We start from the raw sequence: 24,494 nt of genomic DNA on the forward strand, positions 1-24,494 counted from the left end.
CTGCAAAACCAAATATCCCCTAGAGCAGGAGCCCCCGACCCTTGGGCGGTGGACTGGTACCTGTCAGGAACTGTGCTGCACAGCAGGAGATGAGCGGCGGGTGAGCTAGCAAAGCTTTATCTGCCACTCCCATTGCTATCCATAGTTCACATTACCGCCTGAACCATATCCCCCCCACCCCCCCACCGTCCCCCCATTCAATGGAAAAATTGTCTGGCACGAAACCGGTCCCAGGTGCCAAAAAGGTTGGGGACTGCTGCCCTACAGATACTTTGCCTTACCTGTACTTCCATTGGCATTTACTGTGCAATATACATTTTTTGATAGCACTGAAAGTCCTCAAATAACCTCTGTGAATTTAACTTCTTAAAGTTCCTGAAAAGTCACCTAAAGTTCTCCGGTTTTGGAACATTGGAGGCACAATTCTTAAAGAGGTGACTCCTAATGATGAAAGGTGAATTTATAGAACCTAAATTGCCTCATAGTGTGGATCTATTTTGTTTATGAAGTGATATGTAATTTGACCAGAAGATGGCAGCATTCTGAAAGAAAAAAAGAGAACCAAAACAAAGCAAACATGAAAACAAAAAGCAAGATACAGCAATTACCATGCTTTTTATTGTTCAAGGTCTTAAAGAGGACACTATTTTAATTAGGGTTAATTTTTTTTGTATATTATTCTTTTCAAGGTTTAAGATTTCCTCATTCCAAGAAAAATAACGAGTAATTGTAAGAGCCTACCTGTACTATTTTCTCATCAAAGTCCTTTGAAAGATACAATAATTATCTCTAGATAGAATTTTTTTAATGAATTTATTTTATTTATTTATTTTTGGCTGTGTTGGATCTTTGTTGTGGTGCGCAGGCTTCTCATTGTAGTGGCTACTCTTGTGTAGAGCATGGGCTCTAGGAGAACGGGCTTCAGTAGTTTGTGACTCGTGGGCTCTAGAGCACAGGCTCAGTAGTTGTGGTGCGCGGGCTTAGTTGCTCCGCGGCATGTGGGATCTTCCCGGACCAGGGCTCGAACCCATGCCCCCTGCATTGGCAGGCGGATTCGTAACCACTGTGCCACCATGGAAGTCCCTCTAGATAGAACTTTAAGTTAGTACTGTAGTTTTACTTCTCTTGGAGTAAAAATAATATCTTAAAATAATACATATGGAACTCAAACTTATGTTCCAGAAAGATACTAAATGTGTTAAAATTTTTCTCCAAAATATCTGTTTGGGTTGAAGGAATGTTCTTGTATGCTGTAAATGCATTATATAGAAACATAATTTAAAAAACATGAAAACATTCTTCCATGGAGAAATATCTATCTATCTATATATCTACGTGTAAATTTATTTAGTTAGAAATATTTAAAAGAAGAAAAAAGCCCTACATCAGCCTGAAAGAGTAACAGAACTTCCCTTATATGTGTAACTTACTAACAACTTGAATTGAATTGAAAAGATGCACAGGGAAGCATATAGCTCATGTCCTTGTAATGTCCCTTGCAATTTATACAGCAAATGGAATTATGGACAATTCACTATGACAATATTCTTCAAGCCAGTTAAGTGAGTAATGTTGTTTATTCTATGTAACTCAGAAATATGCTAGCATAATTGTAAAAAAAATAATAAATACATGATGTAACTAATGAAAAACACTGAAATGATTTAAATTTTGTGCCTCCTGCTTTTAAATGGCATCGTATAGTTTTTGCCACATAATTATTTTCTGGTTTGATGGCAATATTTTAATGAAAGTTTTCAGGCATTTCGTAAGAAAAAATTACATCTAGTACCCTATTACTTCAAAAAGCTTAAAAAATAGTCTATCAGCTTGAGTCTGAACATAAGCAGGTATCCCTGGGGCCTATTCCTGCTGCCCAGGCATCTCCCTAGTCAGAATATATTCCTTTACTCCCCTGAATCAGCCTGACCTAATTCCCTCCATCCATGCTTTATCTGACCATTTGAGACTCAACAGGTGTACTTATCACTGAAACCCATCCTTCTTTATCCCAAGAAGCTACTGAAGTTTCTAGAGCTCAGCCCCAAACTGAACGTCCAGTACTCCTGGCCAGGCAGGGTCCATCCCTGGTCATTGCATTGGACCTCTTTCCCAACACAATTCCCAAGAAATGGACTCTTACGGGAAGGATGTTTCTTCAGTACTTAGAGCAGAAGAAGAAATCAAGCCCCATAATAGACAAAAAATTATGTCACGTAGACCCCAAAGCAGAAAAAAGGGAAAGTCTAGGTAAACTGCTGAACACAGTTTATTCTCTCCGCAAGAATACAAGTATTCATTTTAAACCTGTCATCATCAGTTTTTTTTTTGTTGTGTTCAAATATGTTAATCTACAGCTCAATTGTTGGTCAACATACAAACTATTTTGTAATATTTTAACATGTCACCTGATCAGCCTGTGTTCTGACTTAATGTTTTTAAAGAAAACACATATTTAAATATTTTTCCCTCCTTTGGGGGTTATAAGCTCTGCCTTTAGCTGGGCCTATCGAGGAACTGAAGAGTGGTACTCATTCAATTTTGGGTTGTGTGTACCTATCTTTAGTCCTGTCTGAATACAGTTTCAGTGACTGACAAAAAAGTACCACCATAACCTTGAATTTGTGGTTTCATCTTGTTCAGTGTTCTTATCTCTCAGACAGCAGCAGAGCGGAAATGTGTTCCCTGGCAGTCATAATCACAGCTCAGGACACAGATCCCTGTGATAGGATGATAAAATTGAAGTTGTGATTTAAACCCTAAGGTGACAGATTCGATATCAAAGTGAGTTGGGAGACAGAAAAAAAGAGTAGATCTTGCAAAAAGTATTTGGAGGAGAAAGCATTAGAGCAGGGGTCCCCAACCCCTGGGCCACAGACTGATAGCGGTCTGCAGCCTGTTAGGAACTGGGCCACACAGCAGGAGGTGAGCGGCGGGCTAGTGAGCAAAGCTACATCTTACGCTCCCCATCCCCCCATCACTCGCGTTACTGCCATCCCCGCCATCACCCCCAACCCATCCCGGGTCTGCTGAAAAATTTTCTTCCACGAAACCGGTCCCCGGTGCCAAAAAGGTTGGGAACCACTGCATTGGAGAACTCTCAAAATTTCCCCCGAAGAACCTAATAGCATCAGGAATCAGAAGATATTTGGGATAAAGTGATTTTGGAGAGAGATTTGGGGGTGCTATGAGTTCTCTCCCACATCTTTCCCTATAAGGAAAGCTGAGTAGGGAGCCTGCTCTAATTTCAAGGCTGGTTAAAGGGACTTCAATGGGATCATTCAGACATGGAGAGGATATGTGTCGCTACAGCACGGGGTCCACGGGAGCCTGACAAGACCTGCTTGGGCTGCCTAGCTGGGGATGAGCCAAAGGAAAAGTGGCTGTCCTAGTATCAGGTGAATTCCTAGACTGCTCAGGGAAAAGGCAGTGTTAGTGTTTCTTATGGATCTCAGATGTACCACATGGCATCATTTAAGGACCTGCTCAGAGGGCTGACTAGAGGTGTAAACTGGCCTTAGCAGGGAGAAGCTAAAAATGTCCTTACATTCCTAGGGGCTGCAGGAGAAATAAGGGACCTGCAAAAATAGAAAAGAGTTTTACAAAAAGAGAGTTTACATTAAGAGAATTGGAGATACAGTAGCTAATGTCCAGGATGGCTCCCAATGATCGTTTTCTCCTGGTCCACGTGCACTGGTTAGTCCCCTCCCACGTTGATCAGTATTGTACAACCAATAGAATATAACAGACATTATGGTGTGGGACTTTCAAAACTAGTTCATAAAAGGTATTGGAGCTTCTGTCTTGGTCTTTTAGGTTGCTCACTCTGGGAGAAGCCAGCTGCTATGGTGTGAGGACACTAAGGCTGTCTCATGGAGAGACTCATGCAAAGAAAAAGCAATTTGCCAGCTAAGTGAGTAAACCATTTTGGAGGTGGATCTTCCATCCTTAGCCAACACATGACTGCAACCTCATGAGAGGCCCTACAGTACTAGAAAGAACTGCGTGAACAGGCTGCTCCTGAATTCCTGGTCCATGGAAACCATGAGACACGATAGATGATCACTGTGGTTTTAAGCCACTAAATTAGGGTTGATTTGTTATGCAGCAATGGATAACCAATCCAGATTTCGACACTAGGAATGGGGTGCTCCTATAACAAAAAAACCTAAAAACTGACAAAATGTGGGTGTGGCTTTGGGTTCGGGTGGCAGGTGAATGCTAGATGGACCATGAGGGGAGTGATATTGAAAGACTAAAGGATGTCAAAGATACTGTTGCATAAGCATAAGCTGGATGACCTTTGAGGAAGCTTTCAGTTATAGTTTAAAGAATAGCAAGGGAAATGTTATTAGGAGAAAAGGGATCTTTTTTATCTAGTGGCAGAAAGTTTAGCAGTACTGTTGTGTAGTAATGTGGAAAGTAGAAAATGTACCTCGGGTACTTAGTAATCTAGCTAAGGAGATTTCCAAGTTGGGTTAAAGGTGCTGCCTGACTTCTTATTATACTAAAATGCAAAAGGGGAGAGACAGTTTCTTCCCAGTCTCTGTTTCTTCCCAGTCTCTCCAGACAATAAATGTTGCTAAAATTAAGTGGTTTCTGGGTAAGATCAAATCCAGGTTACAGCCAAGACAGTATGGTCTAAAGGTAAAGTCCTCAGATATATCTAAGCTAATACTTCAGAGAACTGTTCAGACAAAAAGCTCTCCAAGGGTTTTTGGGGTATATGTCACAGATCCTTTACATTAAATAATAGAGTTTTTAAGAATCACCAGGGCATTGTCTCTCAGAAGCCTCAATAGGGGTGTCTAAGGTAGAGAAAGGTTTATCTTGAAGAGATTTGTAAGTGTGGCTTTTGTCTAATGGAGTGAGCCCTGATAAGACAAACAGGAAATGTACAAAGTTTTAAAGAGATTGCACTAGTAGAAACATCTCCATCTTGGATCAAAAGATTCAGAGACAGTGCAAAAGCAATAGAAGGTCATGAACCTCCCAACCCTCTACAGGCAGAAACCAAGATGAAAACTGCTCAGCTGCAAAAACGTTGGTCATTTCATAAGAAAAAGGAACGAGTCAAAAGGCAGAACTAAAGGCATCTCAGAAGGCTGAACCAGAAACCATGTAATAGTAGAAATGATTCCCAGCCAAGAACCTTCACGCATATGCCCTGCTGTTTTTTAGACCTTCTATAGACAAGTGGCTTCTAAGTGCCTCACATTTTCCCTTTTTTTGAATGGGGGAGTTTATAGTGGTTCTGCTGTGTCTGTCAAACCGTTGTATGTTGGGTGTGTTCACATGTCTTCAGGTCAAGAGGAACTATACTTTAGGGGCTGTACTTGACGAACTGTACCTGAAGAGTCTCATCCGAACCTGGATCTGATTTATACGACAAGACCTCAGACTTTGCAAAGATGTCATGAGATGAGTCTTAAGGGGGCCTCTGGAGGAGGTGAATGTCTTTGCATGTGGGAGAGACATGACAAATTGTGGTACCCAGTTTTCAAAATGTCCCTCAATAATTTTCACTTTTGTAAACATGCATTTGTTTAGTCCCTTTTCACAATGAACCAGAGCTGGTCTGTGTGACCAACAGAATATGGCAAGCATGCCAGTTTGACTTCCTTGGTTTCTTTTACTCACTCTGGGGGAAGCCAGGTGCCATGTCATGAGGACACTCAAGTAGCCACACTGAGAGACCCACATAGAGAAGAACCAATTTTCTAGCACTCATCTGCCAGTCACATAAGTCAATTTACAAGTGGATCTTGAAGCCCCTGTAAAGCTATTATATGACAGCATCCCAGCAGGCACCTGTCTGCAACCTTATAAAAGACCCTAAGTTAAACCAGAATTTCTCTCAAATTCTGAACTTACTAAAAACCATGAGAAGTAATAAATTATGTTTCAAGCCACAAAGTTTAAATATGATATTTCACACAGCAAAAGATACTGATACAGCAGGTGAGAGATCCTTGAATATCTCCTGGACCCACAGAGCACTCATGCTCTTCCAGTGAGGATTTCTCTGTGCTCCTCTCCCTTTCACCTCCCCGACACAGCTGCTGGCAAGTGACGTACGTGGTGAGCTAGAAAAGGAAGCCAACCCTCCACCCCCAATCTTCCCTGGCTGCAAGCAGACACCTGCCTTAGCAGAACAAAACTAGCAGAACAAAACTAGAAGAGAGGGAGAGCCTTACAGAAAAGGAAGACTGAAATGTTGATTATTATAGGGACAGAACTTTTTCATTTCTGATTCAAGAAAGCAGTACTCCAAAAATTCCATATTTTGGAATTTAAAATGATTGTGTTACTTAACAATATCTGGAAAGAGCCATGAGAGTCCCTAAGTTTTTGTCTAAGCAGGGAGGGAGGAAAGTAGCTGCCGTGGGTGTTTGTTGTGGAAAAATTAATCTGTTTTGTGATTTCTTCCATTAGGTGGTACATGTTTAACAAGACTACATTCCTAAAAAAATTAAACAGTGCAAGAAAAGATGATAAATCTTCCCTCAGTAAAACTTCCTCTGCTAGCCTCCCTCTTTCCTTCTTTCCATTATTATCAAAAACATCCTGGAAGCATGTATACTTAAAATGGGTACATTTTATTGTATGTAAATTTTATCTTAATAAGGTTGATTTAAAGAAAAACCACTGCTTTTCCTCCTCATACCTACTTCTGCTTCTTTATTCCTTATCTTAGACAACGACCCTATCATTGTATTACTTTTCCAAGACACAAATTTTGAATCCACACTTAATCCTTCCTTTCTCTCGTCTTTTTTGCAAAAGCTCGGTTTTTAAAGCCTATCAGTTCTACCTCCAATAGTGTATCTTCCCTGTTCCTTATTGTTGTTCCCTTCAGGTCATCACTCTCCCTGGCCTAAATCATTGTCACAAAAGTTTATCTGCTCTTCCTAGCTCTTTTCGATGTCTCCTAGACGCCCTACACTCTGATTCCATTTTTTCCTGCATTTGTGGAGTTCTAGTTCTTTAAAATATAAATCAAATCATTTTGTTTTCTTATTTAAAAGCCATCCTCGCATTTCCCTTAAAGTAGATTTTTTGGACAGGGTATGGAAAGTTATCCACAAACTTGCCCAAAGGCTATTCTAGATACGTTTTCTGCCAGGTAGAGTTATGTACCCCATTCTTTACTCAATTACCAATAAGCCGTGAGGAGACTGCTTTTTTGTTTTCTGATGTTTTTTACACTCTATTCCTTTTCTCCTTTCCTCACCTGGGAAACTCCTAGTTATTATTAAAGACCACATTCCATTGTCATTTCCTCTGGAAGTCTTACCTAAGGGTTCCCGTCTTCTCTAACAGAACTAATACATTTCTTAAACATTTAATCCTTAGATTCGGTATAACTTTATACTTATGTATACTTATTAAGTATGTATACTTATTACATAAGATGTATACTTATTACATCTTTTCATAACCACGTGTTTGCTTACATCACAGAGTGCTCCTCATGAAGGTGAAGGCCATGACATGTGTGGTGGAGACTGCAGAGCTACTCCCAGATTCCCCCTCCAGGGCCGATTCCCCTGCTCCTGGGAATAGTGGCTGCCAATGGTTACATCTGTTTCCCTCTTTGGGAAATGCCCTTGACAGCCAGGAACTGCCTCATTCAAGACTACATCAGTTTCTAGGGGCAGCCTAAGAGTGCAGGGATACAGAGATCCAGCCTCCCTGTCTCAATTTGGGACAACTCCGAAGGGCCATCCAAGCTCCAGAGAGCTGCAGAGAGTTAGCCGAGGTTGCAACTGTTACTGCATTGCAGCTCAGCCAACTCTGCTGTCTGACCAGTTCTGCCTTCCTCACTTCTATGCATGTCTGTCTCCCAAGAACACTCACCAATAAAGCTTCTCCGGCCAATTCCTGGTCCCGGAGTCTGATTCCAAAGATTCCAATCATGTCATTTCCCCCCTCTGTTTTTTCTTAAATTCTATCCCAGTGTCCAGCACAGCTGCTTACACATAGCCATAGTGGGTTCTTATAGTTTTTTGGGAAAAAAAAAGAATTGAGTTTTATAACACTAATGTTCACAACATTAATAGTATTAGAGTTCAGCTACATTATTAATTAGAAAGGTTTTTGTTTAATAAAAAGTAGAATAATTTCATAAGGACATGACTACATCACTTAGATATATTACACATGGATAATAATATTTTTCTTTACATTCTGATTAAATTAAGGGGTTCTAATAAATATTTTAAAAGTTCAATATTATTAGAAACAAAAAAATTGCTCTTTAACAAATATACAAGTCCTTTTTAGTCTATGTAACTACATGAGAGGATATTAGAAATTCAGATAAAAATATTTGTAGAACTATCAACATAGTGTTATATAATATTGTATTTAATACAGAAAAAAACTACAGATGTGCTATAAGTAGGGAAATAATTGCATGATTTTGATATATTCACAAAATTCAAACTGTAAAATTTAACACTTAGTTAATATTTGCTTAGGAAATACATTTAAGTGGAAATTCTACTAGTTCTGAATTCTAAATGTTTTTATCTATTAAAAGTTATTTAAAATTCTGACTTTACTCCCCAATAGACAGTAAAAAATAATGTAAAACTATCTATCTACAGCTCAGTGTCTGCAATATAGAATTTAATAATCTGCTTCAGCAGAATTCCAGACCCAGGCTAAGTCGAGTTGCTCTGATCCAGAGTCTGCTCTCTCTCCCACTTTTTTTGTTTCTTATTGGCACCCAGAGGTTGTTGCCCTGACAACAGAGAAGTTCTGGAGGCAACTTCGCCAGGATGCTCTTGGAAATCAGAGGCTATCTGGACCCAAGAAAAAATTCTCCAATGTTTTCCTCACCCGTATAATTCGTTTAGTCTGGGATTTAAACAAAATTAATGCTATGGATGGATCAAAGAGGATTTTATTCAGAAGGCCAGTATATAAAAGGGATAAAAGTAAATAAGTCTGGCTGGGGCAGGGAGAGGAAGGCAGCTCTGGGGGTGCCCAGAGTGCACAATCTGAACAGCACTGATTTATTGTTATTATCGCCTATTTGTATGATTCTCTGCATTTCACAGAATGACTAATGTGGTAAATTCCCATTCAGGAAATTACTATAGCACTTATACAAAGGTAGGGCCTTCAACATGAATCAGCAGAACAACAACAAAATAAAATGGATAAAGCAATCTACAGTAAAAAGGACACAACTGTTTTCATGAGTGTCAATTGATATTCCTTTGAAGCAGTTTACTAATTCAGAAGTTGCCTGGATTACACCAAGTTGTCACAGTGGAAAGAACAGAGAATCACTAAAAAGTGAGAGTGGCAACAATAATCTAAGGCATATGAACCATTCATTCATTCAAAAAAAGAAACTAGCATATAAAATTCTCATTAAATAAGCAGAATATCAAGAATATTGATATTTTTCAAGTGATTGTGCCTTGAAAAAGATAAAGAGTGAAGATAAAGAGTAAATGACACTTCATATTTTTGTTACAACACCAACTGTTTAGATGTGTGATATTCAGAATACTCAAATGCTTGGTTGCTGTTTTTACTTTTTCATTTAAAATCTGGTATGTGGTAGACAGCTCAAAACTATAGTCACAAAAGCCCTCTGTATAAACTTTGTACAACGTCTACTGAATATTCACACGGAATCCCCAGTTAAACATTTCAACTGACTTTAACTGTCTTTAAGAAGTGAGGGTAGAGGCCACCAAATGCCAGGGGCAGCATTAATTATCAGTCAAAGAATCAAAGTAGGGAATCAGAAAAAGAATGGTAACACTAAATATATAATTAGAACTTGGGGACAACTCTGTTTGAGATGAAGAGAGCTCTGTGAAAATGGCTTATGGGTTATTATTATTGCTCAATGCTATGAATTATATTCTTGGTTGCTGTGATGTGGCGTGCCGTTGGCTTGCCATTTTACATTGCCCAGAAATAACTGGAAGTTGTTATTTCTCTTGGATGAAAATATGAGCTGGATTCGAGAAGTAACATCAGCACATGGAAAAACTAAATTTTCCTCATTGTAATGATGATAACATACAAAAGTACTATTCATATGACCAAATCTTCGGTTGCAGAGATTATTACTTTTTTTACTGTTTCTTGCCCTAACGGAATCTGTTCCATTCTTACTGTCCTCTCAGTTTTAGGTTCCATTTTCCCCATCATTCTTTTGGTTGCAGGAGTTCTGCTCCAGACGTCTAATTAGCCAGGTTATTATAAATGAAGCACAAACAAAATAGAAAAACAATTTTTCCAACTCAAAAAATTACTTAAACATCATGTGCTCAGACTTTAGTATTAAGGATCAGTATATCTGGATGCAAGTTGTACTTATTCTTGGCACAGTGAAACTCCTAGATTCTGAGTGAAAAGTCTTAAGTGAGGAGGTTATTGTGGAGATCAAATAATCCATCCCTGGGCTTCTCTGGTGGCGCAGTGGTTGAGAGTCCGCTTGCTGATGTAGGGGACACGGGTTCGTGCCCTGGTCGGGGAGGATCACACGTGCTGCGGAGCTGCTGGGCCCGTGAGCCATGGCCGCTGAGCCTGCGCGTCCGGAGCCTGTGCTCCGCAGCGGGAGAGGCCACAACAGTGAGAGGCCCGCGTACCACAAAATAAATAATAATAAAAAAAAATCCATCCCAAACAAGACTATCATGAATTAACATGTAAATAGATTGGAAACAGATATCAGTATCTTCAAACACAAGAAATGAGAGAATTTTGAATAATTTTAAATAGAAAAGCAAATGGTTATGAAAAATGTTTCTATTTTTCAAAGCCCAAAGTTAATGAATTACATATTTATTATTTCAAAATCCAGAATATGTGAATGGAATCCTCTACACTTTAGAAACAGAATTCTAAGAAATATCTCATTATAATAATCACAGAATGATTTCCTTTTTAGAAACATTTTTTCCCCAGCTCTCTGGTGGCTCAATTTTCCCTAAAAAAGCTATAAGATTTGGCTTATTTTTCTTTCTCATAAACAATGAGGATCTTAGTGAATAAATACTTCTTTAAAAATCCACATACTTTAATGTTATTGCTTGGCTATGTCAAAATTAAATTGCCACGTTCAAAAGCATTACAATCAAAGGCATTTTTCTAAGACCATTACATTTTTATTTGCAAAGTGGTAAATTGTACTAATTCAAATTTTTTGATGTTTCAGACTAAACTTTAAGAATTCTATGTGTGTCATTTTTCCTTTTACTATGCTATTTTCTTTACTTATCATATGTGACATTATGAAATACTCTTTAAATTCTAGTCAATTTTACATGTTACCTAACATTTTTCCCCCAAGAGTTCAGTAAAAAGGAGTATTTGCAGTTCCCATTTGTAAAAAAGACAATGTTTTATCCCTTTATTTTGTTTTAAATAGTGAGCAGCATTAGAGAAAATCACTAGCTTTGTTAAAAAAATCTGATAATCACTTAAGCAAAAATATAGAATATCCTGGTAAAACAAAATAGGGACCTACTAAAATTCTGCATATGAATTGCATTTTAAATGATACTTGAGAGTAATGTGATTTGGACTCCTGAATCTACACGCTATTTTTCAATTTTAGTGCCTACCATTTAATATGTCACAAGCATAATGACTTTAGCTAAATGATCACATGTATGAGATATGTGATTGCATTTAGATATAAAACCTGGTTTACATTGAAAGTAATTATGAGGAACCTCTGATGGTTTTTCTCTTCTTTCTTGAATCAGCCTTAATTTCCTTAATATGCTGTATAATTGGGACTAATGCCAACAACATTTTATAGTTTCATAGCAGATTAGACCATATCTCATTGGGTGAAAAAAGGAAAAAAATAAGATCCTGTTTTTAAATGACTTAAACATTAACAGCATTCATTAAAAATAACGTAATGTCAAAATTCATACACAACGTCATCACCCTCCTTTTTACCTCCACTTCAAAATATTTATGCTTTTTAGGGAGGACAATACTATTGACAAGTGAATGTCAGACCCAAAAATTATTGTTTGCTTCCATCATGCCAGAGGGGAGAAAGATAATAGACTGTATGTAAGTGTCTCACTAAGTTGACTATAGCATAAACAGTTGTGTTTCAGAGTCACATTGAGAGATTTTTTTTTTTCTTCAACAATAGGTTACACTGACCATGCAATTTGAGAAATTGTTGGTAAAAGAGGCTAAAATATCAGGTTGACTGTGGCATTGGAGTACCACCTTTTTTAAAGTCATCTAGAAACGATCATGAACTTGCAGTCAGGACATACTCCTGAAGCTTTATTTCGGTCACACTCCAGCAGCATTTAGGCAGGATTTACTCTGAACCATTCTTGGGAGGAGTTGGCAGTCTCTGGCATTCAGCCTGCCCTCAGCTCCCACCCCCTCCATGAGCTGCTGTCTCCACCCTCATCTATCTCATGGATATTTTGGTGGTAATGATGAAAAGATTAGGGGTGTATTCGGTCTGTGGAATTAGAGCTACTGTTGCCAGCTTGAGCTGGAATAAGATATATTTGTCTTTTTTCATCTTGTAGCAATTACAATAATGAAGGTTAATAATTTCTGCTGTTTTTTAACATCTTAAAAGGAGGGTTATTTTGTAATTCCAACATTCAATACATTCTGATATGAATGCTGGTATCTTCTAACATTCCTTTAGATAGTTTAGGATACACTCAAAACTATCTAGCTGGGGTTCCCAAATGCCCAAATGATTGAGGTTCTCATTCTGGTCGTTAGAATTCTATCACATGGCAACTAGTGGGGTTGTCTTCTCTATGAAGCTGATGTTACTATACACAGCAGAACACCTTCTCTGTTCCTCCAGTACTTATTTTACAAATAAAATATGTTGTTTTTCTTATCTCAGCCTTGGTCTCTTTCTTCAGAAATGTATGATTAATACTAATTTAATGACCACCTACACTAATCAGTATCTTTAAGAAAAACAACAACCACAACAAAACCTGTGGGGTTTTAGTGCCCAGCTTTAAAATCTTTCATGTAACAATCCTATATTAATTAATACAGGAACAACTCAAGCAACTGAATACCGGTTAGAGGGATGTCATAATATTGTTCTGCAGTGAATGAAAGCACTGTATAAAAAATGATATGACTACACATGCGTTGTTCGCAGAAGTGTCTAGTGTGAAAGGCATGAGACTGCCTCGAAGGAACAAAACCAAGAATTTAAGAAAGAAATTGATGATATTTTTGGCATTAAGCACCAGACCTTGTTTTTACTAATGTGTTTTTTGGTAGTGGATATCCTACCTTTTAACTTTTAAATTTTTTTGTGTCAAATACATTTCAGAAATCTACTTTAATGCTCAATTTTCAGCATGATATATACACAGTATTTATGAAAAATCTGAAGATTACTCATTGGTCCCCTTCTAATAATAAATATAAAAGTAGAAATCTCATTGAAAAATTGGCACTTAGAAATCCAAAGACCTTACACACAAAAGGAAAGCCAAATATTTGTGGTAGTCAGTCACCATTATAAATAGGTTCATAGCAGCAAATCAAATGTAACTTTAAATAATTCTGAAATGAAAGTAAGCATTCTGTAAAAATGTGACACTATGGAGCAGAAGGCTGGTTCATTTTAGGTGGATGTTAGAAGTAGGTGTTCTTTGAATTTAATGTTTCTACTTAATATTAAAATTGAAATTTTAGTTCATAGTGAAAAGAACAGCTTTGTAGGATACTAGAGTTTTCTTTCTTTTCACAAAGTAGCCAGGCTGCCATTATTCCCAAAGCTCCAAATTGAGGGGAAAAGTGTCTGTTTAATATCTAATAAAATAGGTAAAATTCTTCATTCTAATATTTTAACCCAGGAAAAACTAAAAACATAAAATTGATCCATGGCTCAAGACTTACTTTCTAACTTTAGTAAAAAGGAAATACTCAAAATAATAACACCAAAACCAGCAAAAAATAAAACACACACATGCTCATATTAAAGCAGCCCTTCCACCAACACAGAAGCCTGTTTTTCAAGCTTACTTTTTTTTTTAATCTTTATTGGAGTACAGTTGTTTTAAAATGTTGTGTTAGTTTCTATTGTACAGCAAAGTGAATCAGCTATATGTATACACATATCCCCTTTTTGGATTTCCTTCCCACTTAGACCATAGAGCACTGAATAGAGTTCCCTGTGCTATACAGTAGGTTCTCATTAGTTATCTATTTTATACATAGTATCAATAGTGTATATATGTCAATCCCAGTCTCCCAAGCTACTTTTTAAATTGGTCATTTTCTTTACGAAATTTCCTAAAAGTCAGTTGCCTTTGATAGCAGAGTGTTTTCTTCCCCTCTGGGTACTTCTTGTGGCCAGTTAGAGAATTTGACTAAACTAGAGTTCAGTAGCTGAACAGAGTTGCATTTCCAGTTGTCTAACTCCACCTGCAGTATTGATCAAGATGTGTTAAATAGGTTTTCGGTGTCTTGAAGTGGAATATTGTATTTCAAGGCTGAGTCAATTGCATAATGATTCTCATCACTCACTGACTAGTGAGTTGTGGCATCACTACGAAGTTGTGATCGTGTGCCCAGGTCACACCTGAACAGCTGGATACATCTTCACTTCTGATTTTATTCCAAGTTGCCAACTTTTCAGTTAATATTTGATTTGCAGTGCATGAAAAAATATGCTTCTGTTCAACAACTGATTTTAATTATTTCTTAATTTTGCCTGTGGGGTGAATAGTTTGGTCAACTGATACGGCAAAACATGAACAATTTGAAAAAGGACCCATTATAAAGTACTCTAAGGGATTAAAGCCCTAGGAAAACTGATGGTTTTATGTTTCTCATTCTAAAACTTTACTGAAGATGGTTACCATAAAAATATGTACATTGCTCAATGGAAATATATTGACCACATTTATAAGCATGGGAGCATTGAAAAAAGACTAAGGAACTGCACACAGAGTTGTAGCAATGGTTACAAACTATAAGGTGACTACACTCTAAAATATGTACGTTTCAAGGGAGAAATAGTGGATACCAACAGTAATTATTCTAAAGTAAAAGATGAACACAGAAAAAATGTTAGAGTGAAAAGAACACTCTTAGGGACAACAGAAGGCACTTTAAAAAGCTAATTTAAGCATAAATACCTTTAAAAAAGGGAATTCACCTTCCTTTCTACTTCTTTTTTTAAAAAAATACATTTATTTCTTTATTTTATTTTTGTTTGCATTGGGCCTTCGTTGCTGTGCGTGGGCTTTCTCTAGTTGCAGCGAGCGGGGGCTACTCTTCGTTGCAGAGCTCAGGCTTCTCATTGCAGTGGCTACTCTTGTTGCGGAGCACGGACTCTAGGCACGCGGGGTTCAGTAACTGTGGCATGTGGGCTCCGTAGTTGTGGCTCGCGGGATCTAGAGCGCAGCCTCAGTAGTTGCGGCACACGGGCTTAGTTGCTCTGTGGCATGTGGGATCTTCCCAGACCAGGGCTCGAACCTGTGTCCCCTGCATTGGCAGGCGGATTCTTAATCAGTGCTCCACCAGGGAAGTCCCTCTACTTACTTCTTATATGTCAGCCCCACACCTGTCCCCAGTGTTCAAAAAGCCAACGCTCCAATTGTTCCCAAACCTTCAAGCTAAAACTTTTTTTTTTTTTTTTTTTTGCGGTACGCGGCCCTCTCACCACTGTGGCCTCTCCCGCTGCGGAGCACAGGCTCCGGACGCGCAGGCTCAGCGGCCAAGGCTCACGGGCCCAGCCGCTCTGCGGCATGTGGGACCTTCCCGGACCGGGGCATGAACCCATGTCCCCTGCATCGGCAGGTGGACTCTCAACCACTGGGCCACCAGGGAAGCCCCAAGCTAAAACTCTTAAGAGGCTTTTATCTTTTCCCTTAATAAGAACGTGGTAAAATGAGATTGTTGAGTTTCATATTTGAATTTTGCATTTCAACCTTCTCTAGCGATTGTGGAAGAGAAGAGCAACACGTCACTGCAGTCTGCCCATTGGCACACATTATTTTTCACCCTATTTTTTCAGTGTACCGCAAAATAGCATTGGGTAGTATGTCATTGGTTCCTCCTATTTCCTGTATATACAGCACTACCATACAGCATGTCATTGCATTTCATTGTTTACATGCCTCCCTCCCTTGCTAGACTGTGAGATATTTAAAGACAGAGAATATATTTTTATTGCTCTCCAAGTCTTTTTTATCTTGCATAACACACGGCACATCGTAGGTGTTCAATAAATATTTATTCCATCAAAAATACTCTAGATATTCTTGCAGTTGAACATACATACTACATTTTAAATTCAAGTTTTCTCTTTTTAGTTTTATTTCAGATTTGCCTTTTATTTTAAAGGCAGGCAGAAAAGCAATCCAAACTTGTTTCTCTGTGTTAAGCTAACATGGGCATTTAAAAAATAATACGACACTATGATTTTCACTAAACTAGGAAAGGTTATTTTGGAGCTACTGGGACTTTAGATATTTGAAGTAGTAATTACTTCCTCCATAAATGTTACCTTTAGAGTCAAATACTGCTTTCCCGTTGCAGTTCAACTTTTTACTTAAAGGAAAATGTCTTCTATTCACAAGTCACTGTGCTATACTATTACATGTAGTGATTCTCCTTTTCATTTGTTTTGGTAGCATTGTAAAGTCTATGAAGCATCATAATAATAACAATAGTAGCTTACATTTTTTCAGTATTTTTTCTGTGCCAAGCATTTCACTAAGCACTTGACATGTGCTATGTCATTTAATGCCCACATAAAACTTATCATGTGTGTGACCTTATATATCTCTACTTTTTAATCTATCTATCTATCCATCCATCCATCCATCCATCCATTAATTTTCCCATTGGTAAGCCATTTAGTCAGAATAATAATACAGGGAGAATCACCTTTACATTTTGCATTCTTGGTTCTTTCAAGTTTTCAGTATCCAGTAATAAAATTTAACACCATATTTTGCATAATTCTGGAACAATGACCTATGTTAGTAAAGTACTTGTGTAAACATTTATAAAACAAAAAAACAGCATATGTTGGGCTGTATTTAATTAAGTACTATCAAGTCACTGCAACTAAGAATCCAAGAGTATTTCTTCTAAACTGAATGGATGAGATATCAACTCTTACCTGAAGGTAATCAACACTTCATGTGGAAACTGACTGTTATAATTAACAACTTACCATAGACTTGGGTTTGGTTCCAGAACTGGTCACTGAGGTGGAAGATGGTAGGTCAGTGGACTCGGTGTTAGAAGACAGATTTATTTGTGTCTGATTTACCGAAGTGTTATCTGCTCCACTCTCAGATCCTGATTCCAGATCCTATGAAAAAAATGCATTGATATGAAGGGCATGTCCACACTCTCTACATGCCTTTCTCCCATCTCCAACACCTTTCCACCTCCTCCTTCTCCCAACACACATGGATACACCACAGAGTTATGACAACAGACAGTGACACGTCACCCATAACCATGCATTATTTTGTATTAACAATTGTACTCTTCAGAGGGTCTGATTTTGGAATGCAAATACTGGAAAAGAGGTAGCAAACTACTTTGATAATTTAACAGCTGATTGTGCATTGGAAAGGGCAGTAGGGGCAGCTAGCCGGGACACTGCAATAAGTCAGGAGGAAGAAGCCCATAGACAGCCTTTGCTCGTTGTGTGACTTTGAGTAACTCACTCTACATCCCTCTTGCAACAGGGTTATGAGTGTCAAATGAAAAGACAGTTCTCAGTTCTTCTCACCTCACTCTCTTCTATGTTCCCATCAGATCTCCATGGTGACACCTACCATAATAGCCTGGAATCATTTAGCTCAAGTGTATGTCTATCTAACGAACTATAAGTTATTTGAGGGCAGGAATTACGCTTTGTCATGTGTGATTCAATTCCCTCATTTGAAAATGAGTGTAATGATAGCATGCACTCATACAGGTTTATGAAGATTAAGCAAGATATATGCAAAGTGCATGTAACAGGCACATAATCATTTTCATTAAATGCTGGGCATTACTGTAAATATTGTTATTATTAACATCATATGCCTTCTGAGCAACTAGTGTACAGTATGTGGATAAGACATGTCTGTTGAATGAGTGCAATTACACTGTAATCCCTCCAAAGGCTGTGCATTTAATTTACCAAATGATATCTTTGTGTTATACATGAGAACACAGAGGAAAGGCAAGGGTGAAGAGAATGCAAAGCGGAGGGAGTGAAGGCACACATCACTCTATAATGTTAAACTGAGAAAATTATGATTTGATAATCTTTATGTCCACTCTTTCTACACCTCAACTTCACCATGGCCCATATGGTTAAATATCATCTACCCTGCACCCCGACTCTCTGGCCTTATGCTCTATCATTCTATTGTCTCTGTATGCTCTGCCATGCTTGCTGTTTGTCAGTCCTCCTAGTACACCAAGGTGGTGTTTACGGCAGGGACTATGCCCTTTCTTGTCCCTTGTCCAAGTATTTCCCTTTGCTGTCCCTTTCTTGTCACTCAGCTCTCATTTTGAATATCACTACTTCAGAGAAGCATCCTTTGACAGTTCAAACTAAAATATTTTCCTCTCTTCAACCTCCACAGTGTATCATTTTCTATTTTACGATCTTATTACCTTGTTTATCTACCACGTATCAACAATATCCATCCATCATCTCTACCTATGTATGTACGTATGTATTTATCTCTCTATCTGACCATCTATCTACCTTTCATTCATTTCTATTTCAAATCTTTTTTGTCTCCCTTTATTGGAATCTATGCATCACAAGAGCAGGGGCTTCACCTGTCTTGTTCACTGATACATTCCCCAGGCTTAGAATAGTGCCTGGCACCTAGAATATGCTCATAAATATTGTTTTATGAAAGAATAACCAAACTGACAAATATTAATATGTAACCAAGGAGGCACAAGATCTGTACACTAGAAACTACAGGACACTGATGAAAGAAATTGAAGAAGACACAAATAAATGGAAAGATAGCTCATGTTCCTGAATTAGAAAAATTAAAATTGTGAAAAATGTCCATGCTACCCAAAGTGATCTATAGATTTAGTGCAACCCCTGTCAGAATTTCAATGGTATTTTTCGTAGAAATAGGAAAAAGCAATCCTAAAATTTGTATGGAACCACAAAAGACCCTGGATAGCCAAAGCAATCTGAGAAATAATAACAAAGCTGGAGCCATCGCATTCCCTTATTTCAAATTATAGTACTGTAGTAATCAAAACAGTATGGTACTGGCATAAAAACAGACACACAGACCAATGGAATAGAACAGAGAGCACAGAAATAAAAGCATGCATATACAGTCAACTAACATTTGACAAGGGGGCCAAGAATATTCAACAGGGAAAAAATAGTCCTTTCAGTAAATGGTGTTGGGAAAATTGGATATTCACGTGCAAATTAATGAAACTGGACCCCTATCTTACACCACTCACAAACCTTAACTTGAAGTGAATTAAAGACGTAAATGTAATATCTGAAACTGTAAAACTCCTAGAAGAAAGCATAGAGCAAAATCTTCTTGACATTGGTCTTGGCAACAATTTTTTGGGTATGACACCGAAAGCACAAGTAATAAAAGAAAAATAAACAAATGGGACTATATCAAACTAAATGGCGTCTGCACAGCAAAGGAAACAATCAACAGAATGAAGGATGCAGCCTATAGAATTACAAGAAAATGTTTGCAAACCTTAGATAAGGGGTTAATATCCAAAATGTATAAGGAACTCATTCAACTCAATAGCAAAAAACAAATAATCTGATTTAAAAATGAGCAAAATACCTGAGTAGACATTTTTTCCAAAGACACAAATGGCCAACAGGTACATGAAAAGGTGCTCAAATCACTAATTATCAGGGAAATGCAAATTAAAACTACAATGAGATATCACCTCACACTTGTCAGAACAGCTATCATAAAAGGGAATCCTAGTGCATTGTTGGTGGGAATGTAAATGAGTATAGTCACTATGGAAAACAGTATGGAGGTTCCTCAAAAAATAAAAATAGGGCTTCCCTGGTGGCGCAGTGGTTGGGAGTCCGTCTGTCAATGCAGGGGATACGGGTTCGTGCCCCAGTCCGGAAAGATCCCACATGCCATGGAGCGGCTGGGCCTGTGAGCCATGGCTGCTGAGCCTGCGCGTCCGGAGCCTGTGCTCCGCAACGGGAGAGGCCACAACAGTGAGAGGTCCGCGTACCACAAAAAAAAAAAAAAAAAAAAAAAAATTGAACTACCATATAATCCAGTAAGTCCACATCTGCATATACATCCAAAGGAAATGAAATCACTGTCTTAAAGAGACATCTGCACCCCTATATTCATGGCTGCATTATATTCACAATAGCCAAGACACAGAAATAACTGAAGTGTCTATAGATGGATGAATGGATAAAGAAAATGTGGTATATATATACAATGGAATATTATTTACCATAGAAAAGAAGGAAATTCTGCCTTTTGTGACAATATGGAAGGACCTGGGGAGCATTATGCTAAGTGAAATGAGTCAGACAGAGAAACACAAATACTGTATGATCTCACTTATATGTGGAATCTAAAAAAAAGGCCAAAATAGAAACAGAGTGAAGTGGTGGTTGCTAGGGGCTGGAATGTGGGGAAAATGGGGACATGCTGGTCAGAAGGTACAAGCTTCCAGTTATAAGAGGCATAAGTTATGAGGATCTAATCTTCATTTTGGCGACTACAGTTAACAACACTGTATTATATATTTGAAAGTTGTAAGAGAGTAGATATTAAATGTTCTCACCACACACATACACACACACACACACAATTGTAATTATACCAGTTTATGGATGTGTTAACTAACCTTACTGTGGTAATTATTTTGCATAAAAAAACTGTATCAAATCATCACATTGTATACCTTAAACTTATACAATGTTATATGTCAATTCTATCTCAATAAAGCTACAAAAAAAAAAGAAAAAAAAGTGGAAAACAAACATAAAGAAGTAAGGGTATAAAAGACATACATAACAATAATAAATATGAAACATAATACTAAATTCTTTAAGTGTGTGTGTGTGTGTGTGTGTGTGTGTGTGTGTGTAAAACATATAACCATAACCAAATTTCTCATGCCCTGAGTGCTTTCAGATTAAGGGTCATCTATTCTTTTTTTTTGCACGGAAAAGACATTTTACATTTTACCGTAAGAGAAAAATGGTTCATTAAGATTTCAAATTGAATCAACATCAAATGGATAGTCATAAATAGCAGGTAATTTATAAACATCAAATGCATAATCATAAGTAGCAGGTAGTTTATAAGCCATTTATATTTTACATTTATGTTTATCAGAAATCATTTGCACTAATTTTGCCTTCCTATTTATGATTTGATTAGGCAAATAACAGGGTAACCTTGCATCCTTCTAACAATATAATAATTCTGAGGTAAAATAATAAATATTAAAATTTTTTTTTACCGTTTAAAGACAATACTGTACAGCCATTCTCTGTTTCCATGTTCACAAACTCTATGTGGAAGATATTATTATCACTACCTGATGGATGATGAAGCCAAAGCTTAAGGCAAGTAACTTGACCAAATTCATGTTCTGTGGCAGGGCTGACATTAAAGCTCAGATCTGCCTGACCCTCACTTGTCAGGCTCTATCAAGGCAGCCTTCTATACATTTTTACATCTACCCTTATTTTAATATGTTTTTCTCTTTGAAGCTATTCTTAAAGACTCCAGCCCATATTATTCTTTACCCCCTTTATTATATGTAGAACTCACTCCAGCATTTTCTTACAAATAATCTCAAACTGAGGTCACTGTTTCATTGTATGTCTTGCCCTCCTTGCTAAACTGTACGTTCACAGTGGAGTATGAGGGTGTGGCAGAGGGGGTTTCTCCTCTGAATCTGGGACAGTACTCCTTGGTGGACAATCAAGGTCATAATTACTTGTTATAATCCACTTATTCCATGGTACAATTATCAAAAGGAATGAAAATCGCATGTGGAAAAAATTCTGATGACGAGAGAATGTTAAAATTAGCTTTAAATACCAAGGAACAGAAATAAAGAAAAAGGGATAACCTAGAAAAACACAGACACAAAAAGAAGTTTCTAGGGATGCAGGCTATGTCTTATTTACCTTTAACCCAGTGTCTGGTGTGAGTGAGCACATGAGAGAAGGCAATGGCATTAACAAACACTAAATATGTACTCTGTGCCAGATCTTTGCAATGCATCTCACACGTGTTCCTTCATTTACTCCTCCCAACAAGCCATTAAGTAGGAAACAATGTCTCCTCTTTTTACATGAACCTGAAGTTGAGAAATTAAATACTTTTCTTATGTTCTCAGATATTCAGTTGTAGAGCTGGCATGTGAACTCAGGCCTGCAGACTCCAAAGTTTATGTTTCTACTGTATTATTTGGCCTATTTCAAGTATCTGTTGAACTAAAAACTCAGAAATACATCTTTATTTACAGAATTAACCCTTGTTCAGCAAGGGTGGTGATGGTCCATGAGATAGTGCATGCAATATAAAATCCAGTTTACACTTTAAATGGAGGCAGAGATGTAGATGCAGACAAATCCTAATCATCACCCACCTTAGCTCTTGTTTTGCATTGTCTTTACCACTCAACACAGAACCATATCTAGCAGGTAAGAGCTGTTTTGCTCTCTGAGATGGAGACAACAATATGGAGTTGTATTTAGCAGAAATCTGGGCTGTGCTTTTTTCCCTAAATACATGGGATTGAGGAAAGGTCAATATAGAGGGAAAAGGGGAGCAAGTAAAGAGATAGGGAGAGATAGCAATTCACACCAGAAAACTTTCAAGAGAAAATGTATTCCACACCTACATTAATGGCAAAAGTACTGAGAAGCACCTCCTATTGAAAAATTGGGCTTTAAAGTGTTGATGAAAATGAGTTTGAAGCTTCTACACCCTTCATATGTAAACGAGAAAACATCCCTTCTTTTTGGCCTCAGGAGATCACTTTCACTGCGTTTCCTCCATCTGGGTGCCTGTCCTACTAAAGTATATGCAAGACGCTATGGCGGCACCAGGGAAGGAGTAAGCGATTCTGTCTGGGAAGACAGAAGGAGATTTAGGGAAGACTTCACTGTAAAGAAAACATTTGAGATGAATCCTGAAGGATGAAGAAAAATTATTAAAAGAAAAATGTCATTCCTACCAGCTTTCTAGGTCAAAGCATTTAATTTCATATTTATTCATTTTTTAATCAAAAATGTTTTTTGCTCAAGCTATCAGATTTCCATTATAGCCAGCTAGGAAAGGCAGTATGGGATAGTGGTTGAGTGACATGGCTCTGGATCAAGACTGGCTGGGCTTCTGTGCCAGCTCTGGCACATACAATTACTGTCTCTATTCTTTTTACTCATCTGAACAATGTTGTAAGGAATGATTGTGTTAACATACATAACGCATTTAGAATAGTATTAATACTTCGTTTATACTTAGGTTAGCTATTATTTTAACTTGTTTATTGACTTTAAATATTCTGCACCACAGTCAGAATGAGTTTTGAATAACTTCAGAATCAACAGTAGAACTATACAAATTAAAGAATTTGATACAGAATAGTTCTATTTTGAAAGGTGCTTATATATATATATATATATATATATATATATATATATATATATAAAACACTTTCCACCCCTTTGATCTTAGGTAATTACAAAATTTCTTGAATTAACGTGTTGATTACTGATATCAAAAGTGATAGATTAATTGAAAAGGAATGCATGGCTTAATTATAAGTAAATTCTACCATCACATTTGCTAGATCTGCAAAAACTAAGCCATTTAATTGAAGCTAATATTAAATATGTAAAGTGTATAGACATTTTGGAATCTATGTCTTCTAAATTTTATTTTGTGTTAGAATCTGATAGGAGTGTCTATCTTATTTGAAACTAATGCACAGTAGAATAAAATTTTCACCTCTGTCCTATTCATTGTGTTTCACTAAGTGAATTTTAGAGTGTTCTCAAGTTGATTTCATCTAAATTCTTTTTTGTAATATGCTTGGTTAGTTCAACCAGCATCCATCCATCCATCCCTCCGTCCATCCATCCACTTACTCACCCACCCATCTATACATCCATTCATCGACCCACACATTCATCCAATGAACCATTCATCCAGCCAACCATTCATCCATCTGTCCAGCAAATATTTATTAACCATCTTCTATATGCAATGTAAATTTGTGGGACACTGGAAATAAGACACTAAACAAGATCAACAGAGCACTGCTAATGGCGTTTATAGCATATCAAGGAAGACCAACAATTAGGGAAACAATGACAATGAAGAGAATCTGATCAGTAGGAAGCAAAATAATTTCCCAAAATGACCCTCTTTCCTGTCTAGTAATAACCATTTTCTTTTGAATCACACACTTCTCTTATGGACTCTGCATGAAGCCTAGAATGATTT

At 37.5% G+C, this 24,494-nt stretch overlaps 1 protein-coding gene across 3 annotated transcripts in view; it reads right to left on the reverse strand.

Annotated features, from left to right (window-relative positions):
* Window positions 1-24,494, reverse strand: part of DLC1 (DLC1 Rho GTPase activating protein) — a 401,830-nt gene that overhangs the window by 279,009 nt on the left and 98,327 nt on the right. For all 3 annotated transcript variants that reach the window (XM_079908969.1, XM_079908968.1, XM_079908970.1), the window contains one exon: window positions 17,195-17,335. In XM_079908969.1, the coding sequence (XP_079765095.1) occupies window positions 17,195-17,335 (141 nt within the window). The remainder of the gene's footprint in view (window positions 1-17,194; window positions 17,336-24,494) is intronic.

Source organism: Stenella coeruleoalba (genome assembly GCF_951394435.1).
Source record: "Stenella coeruleoalba genome assembly, chromosome: 21".
In the NCBI taxonomy this organism is placed as follows: domain Eukaryota; kingdom Metazoa; phylum Chordata; class Mammalia; order Artiodactyla; family Delphinidae; genus Stenella; species Stenella coeruleoalba.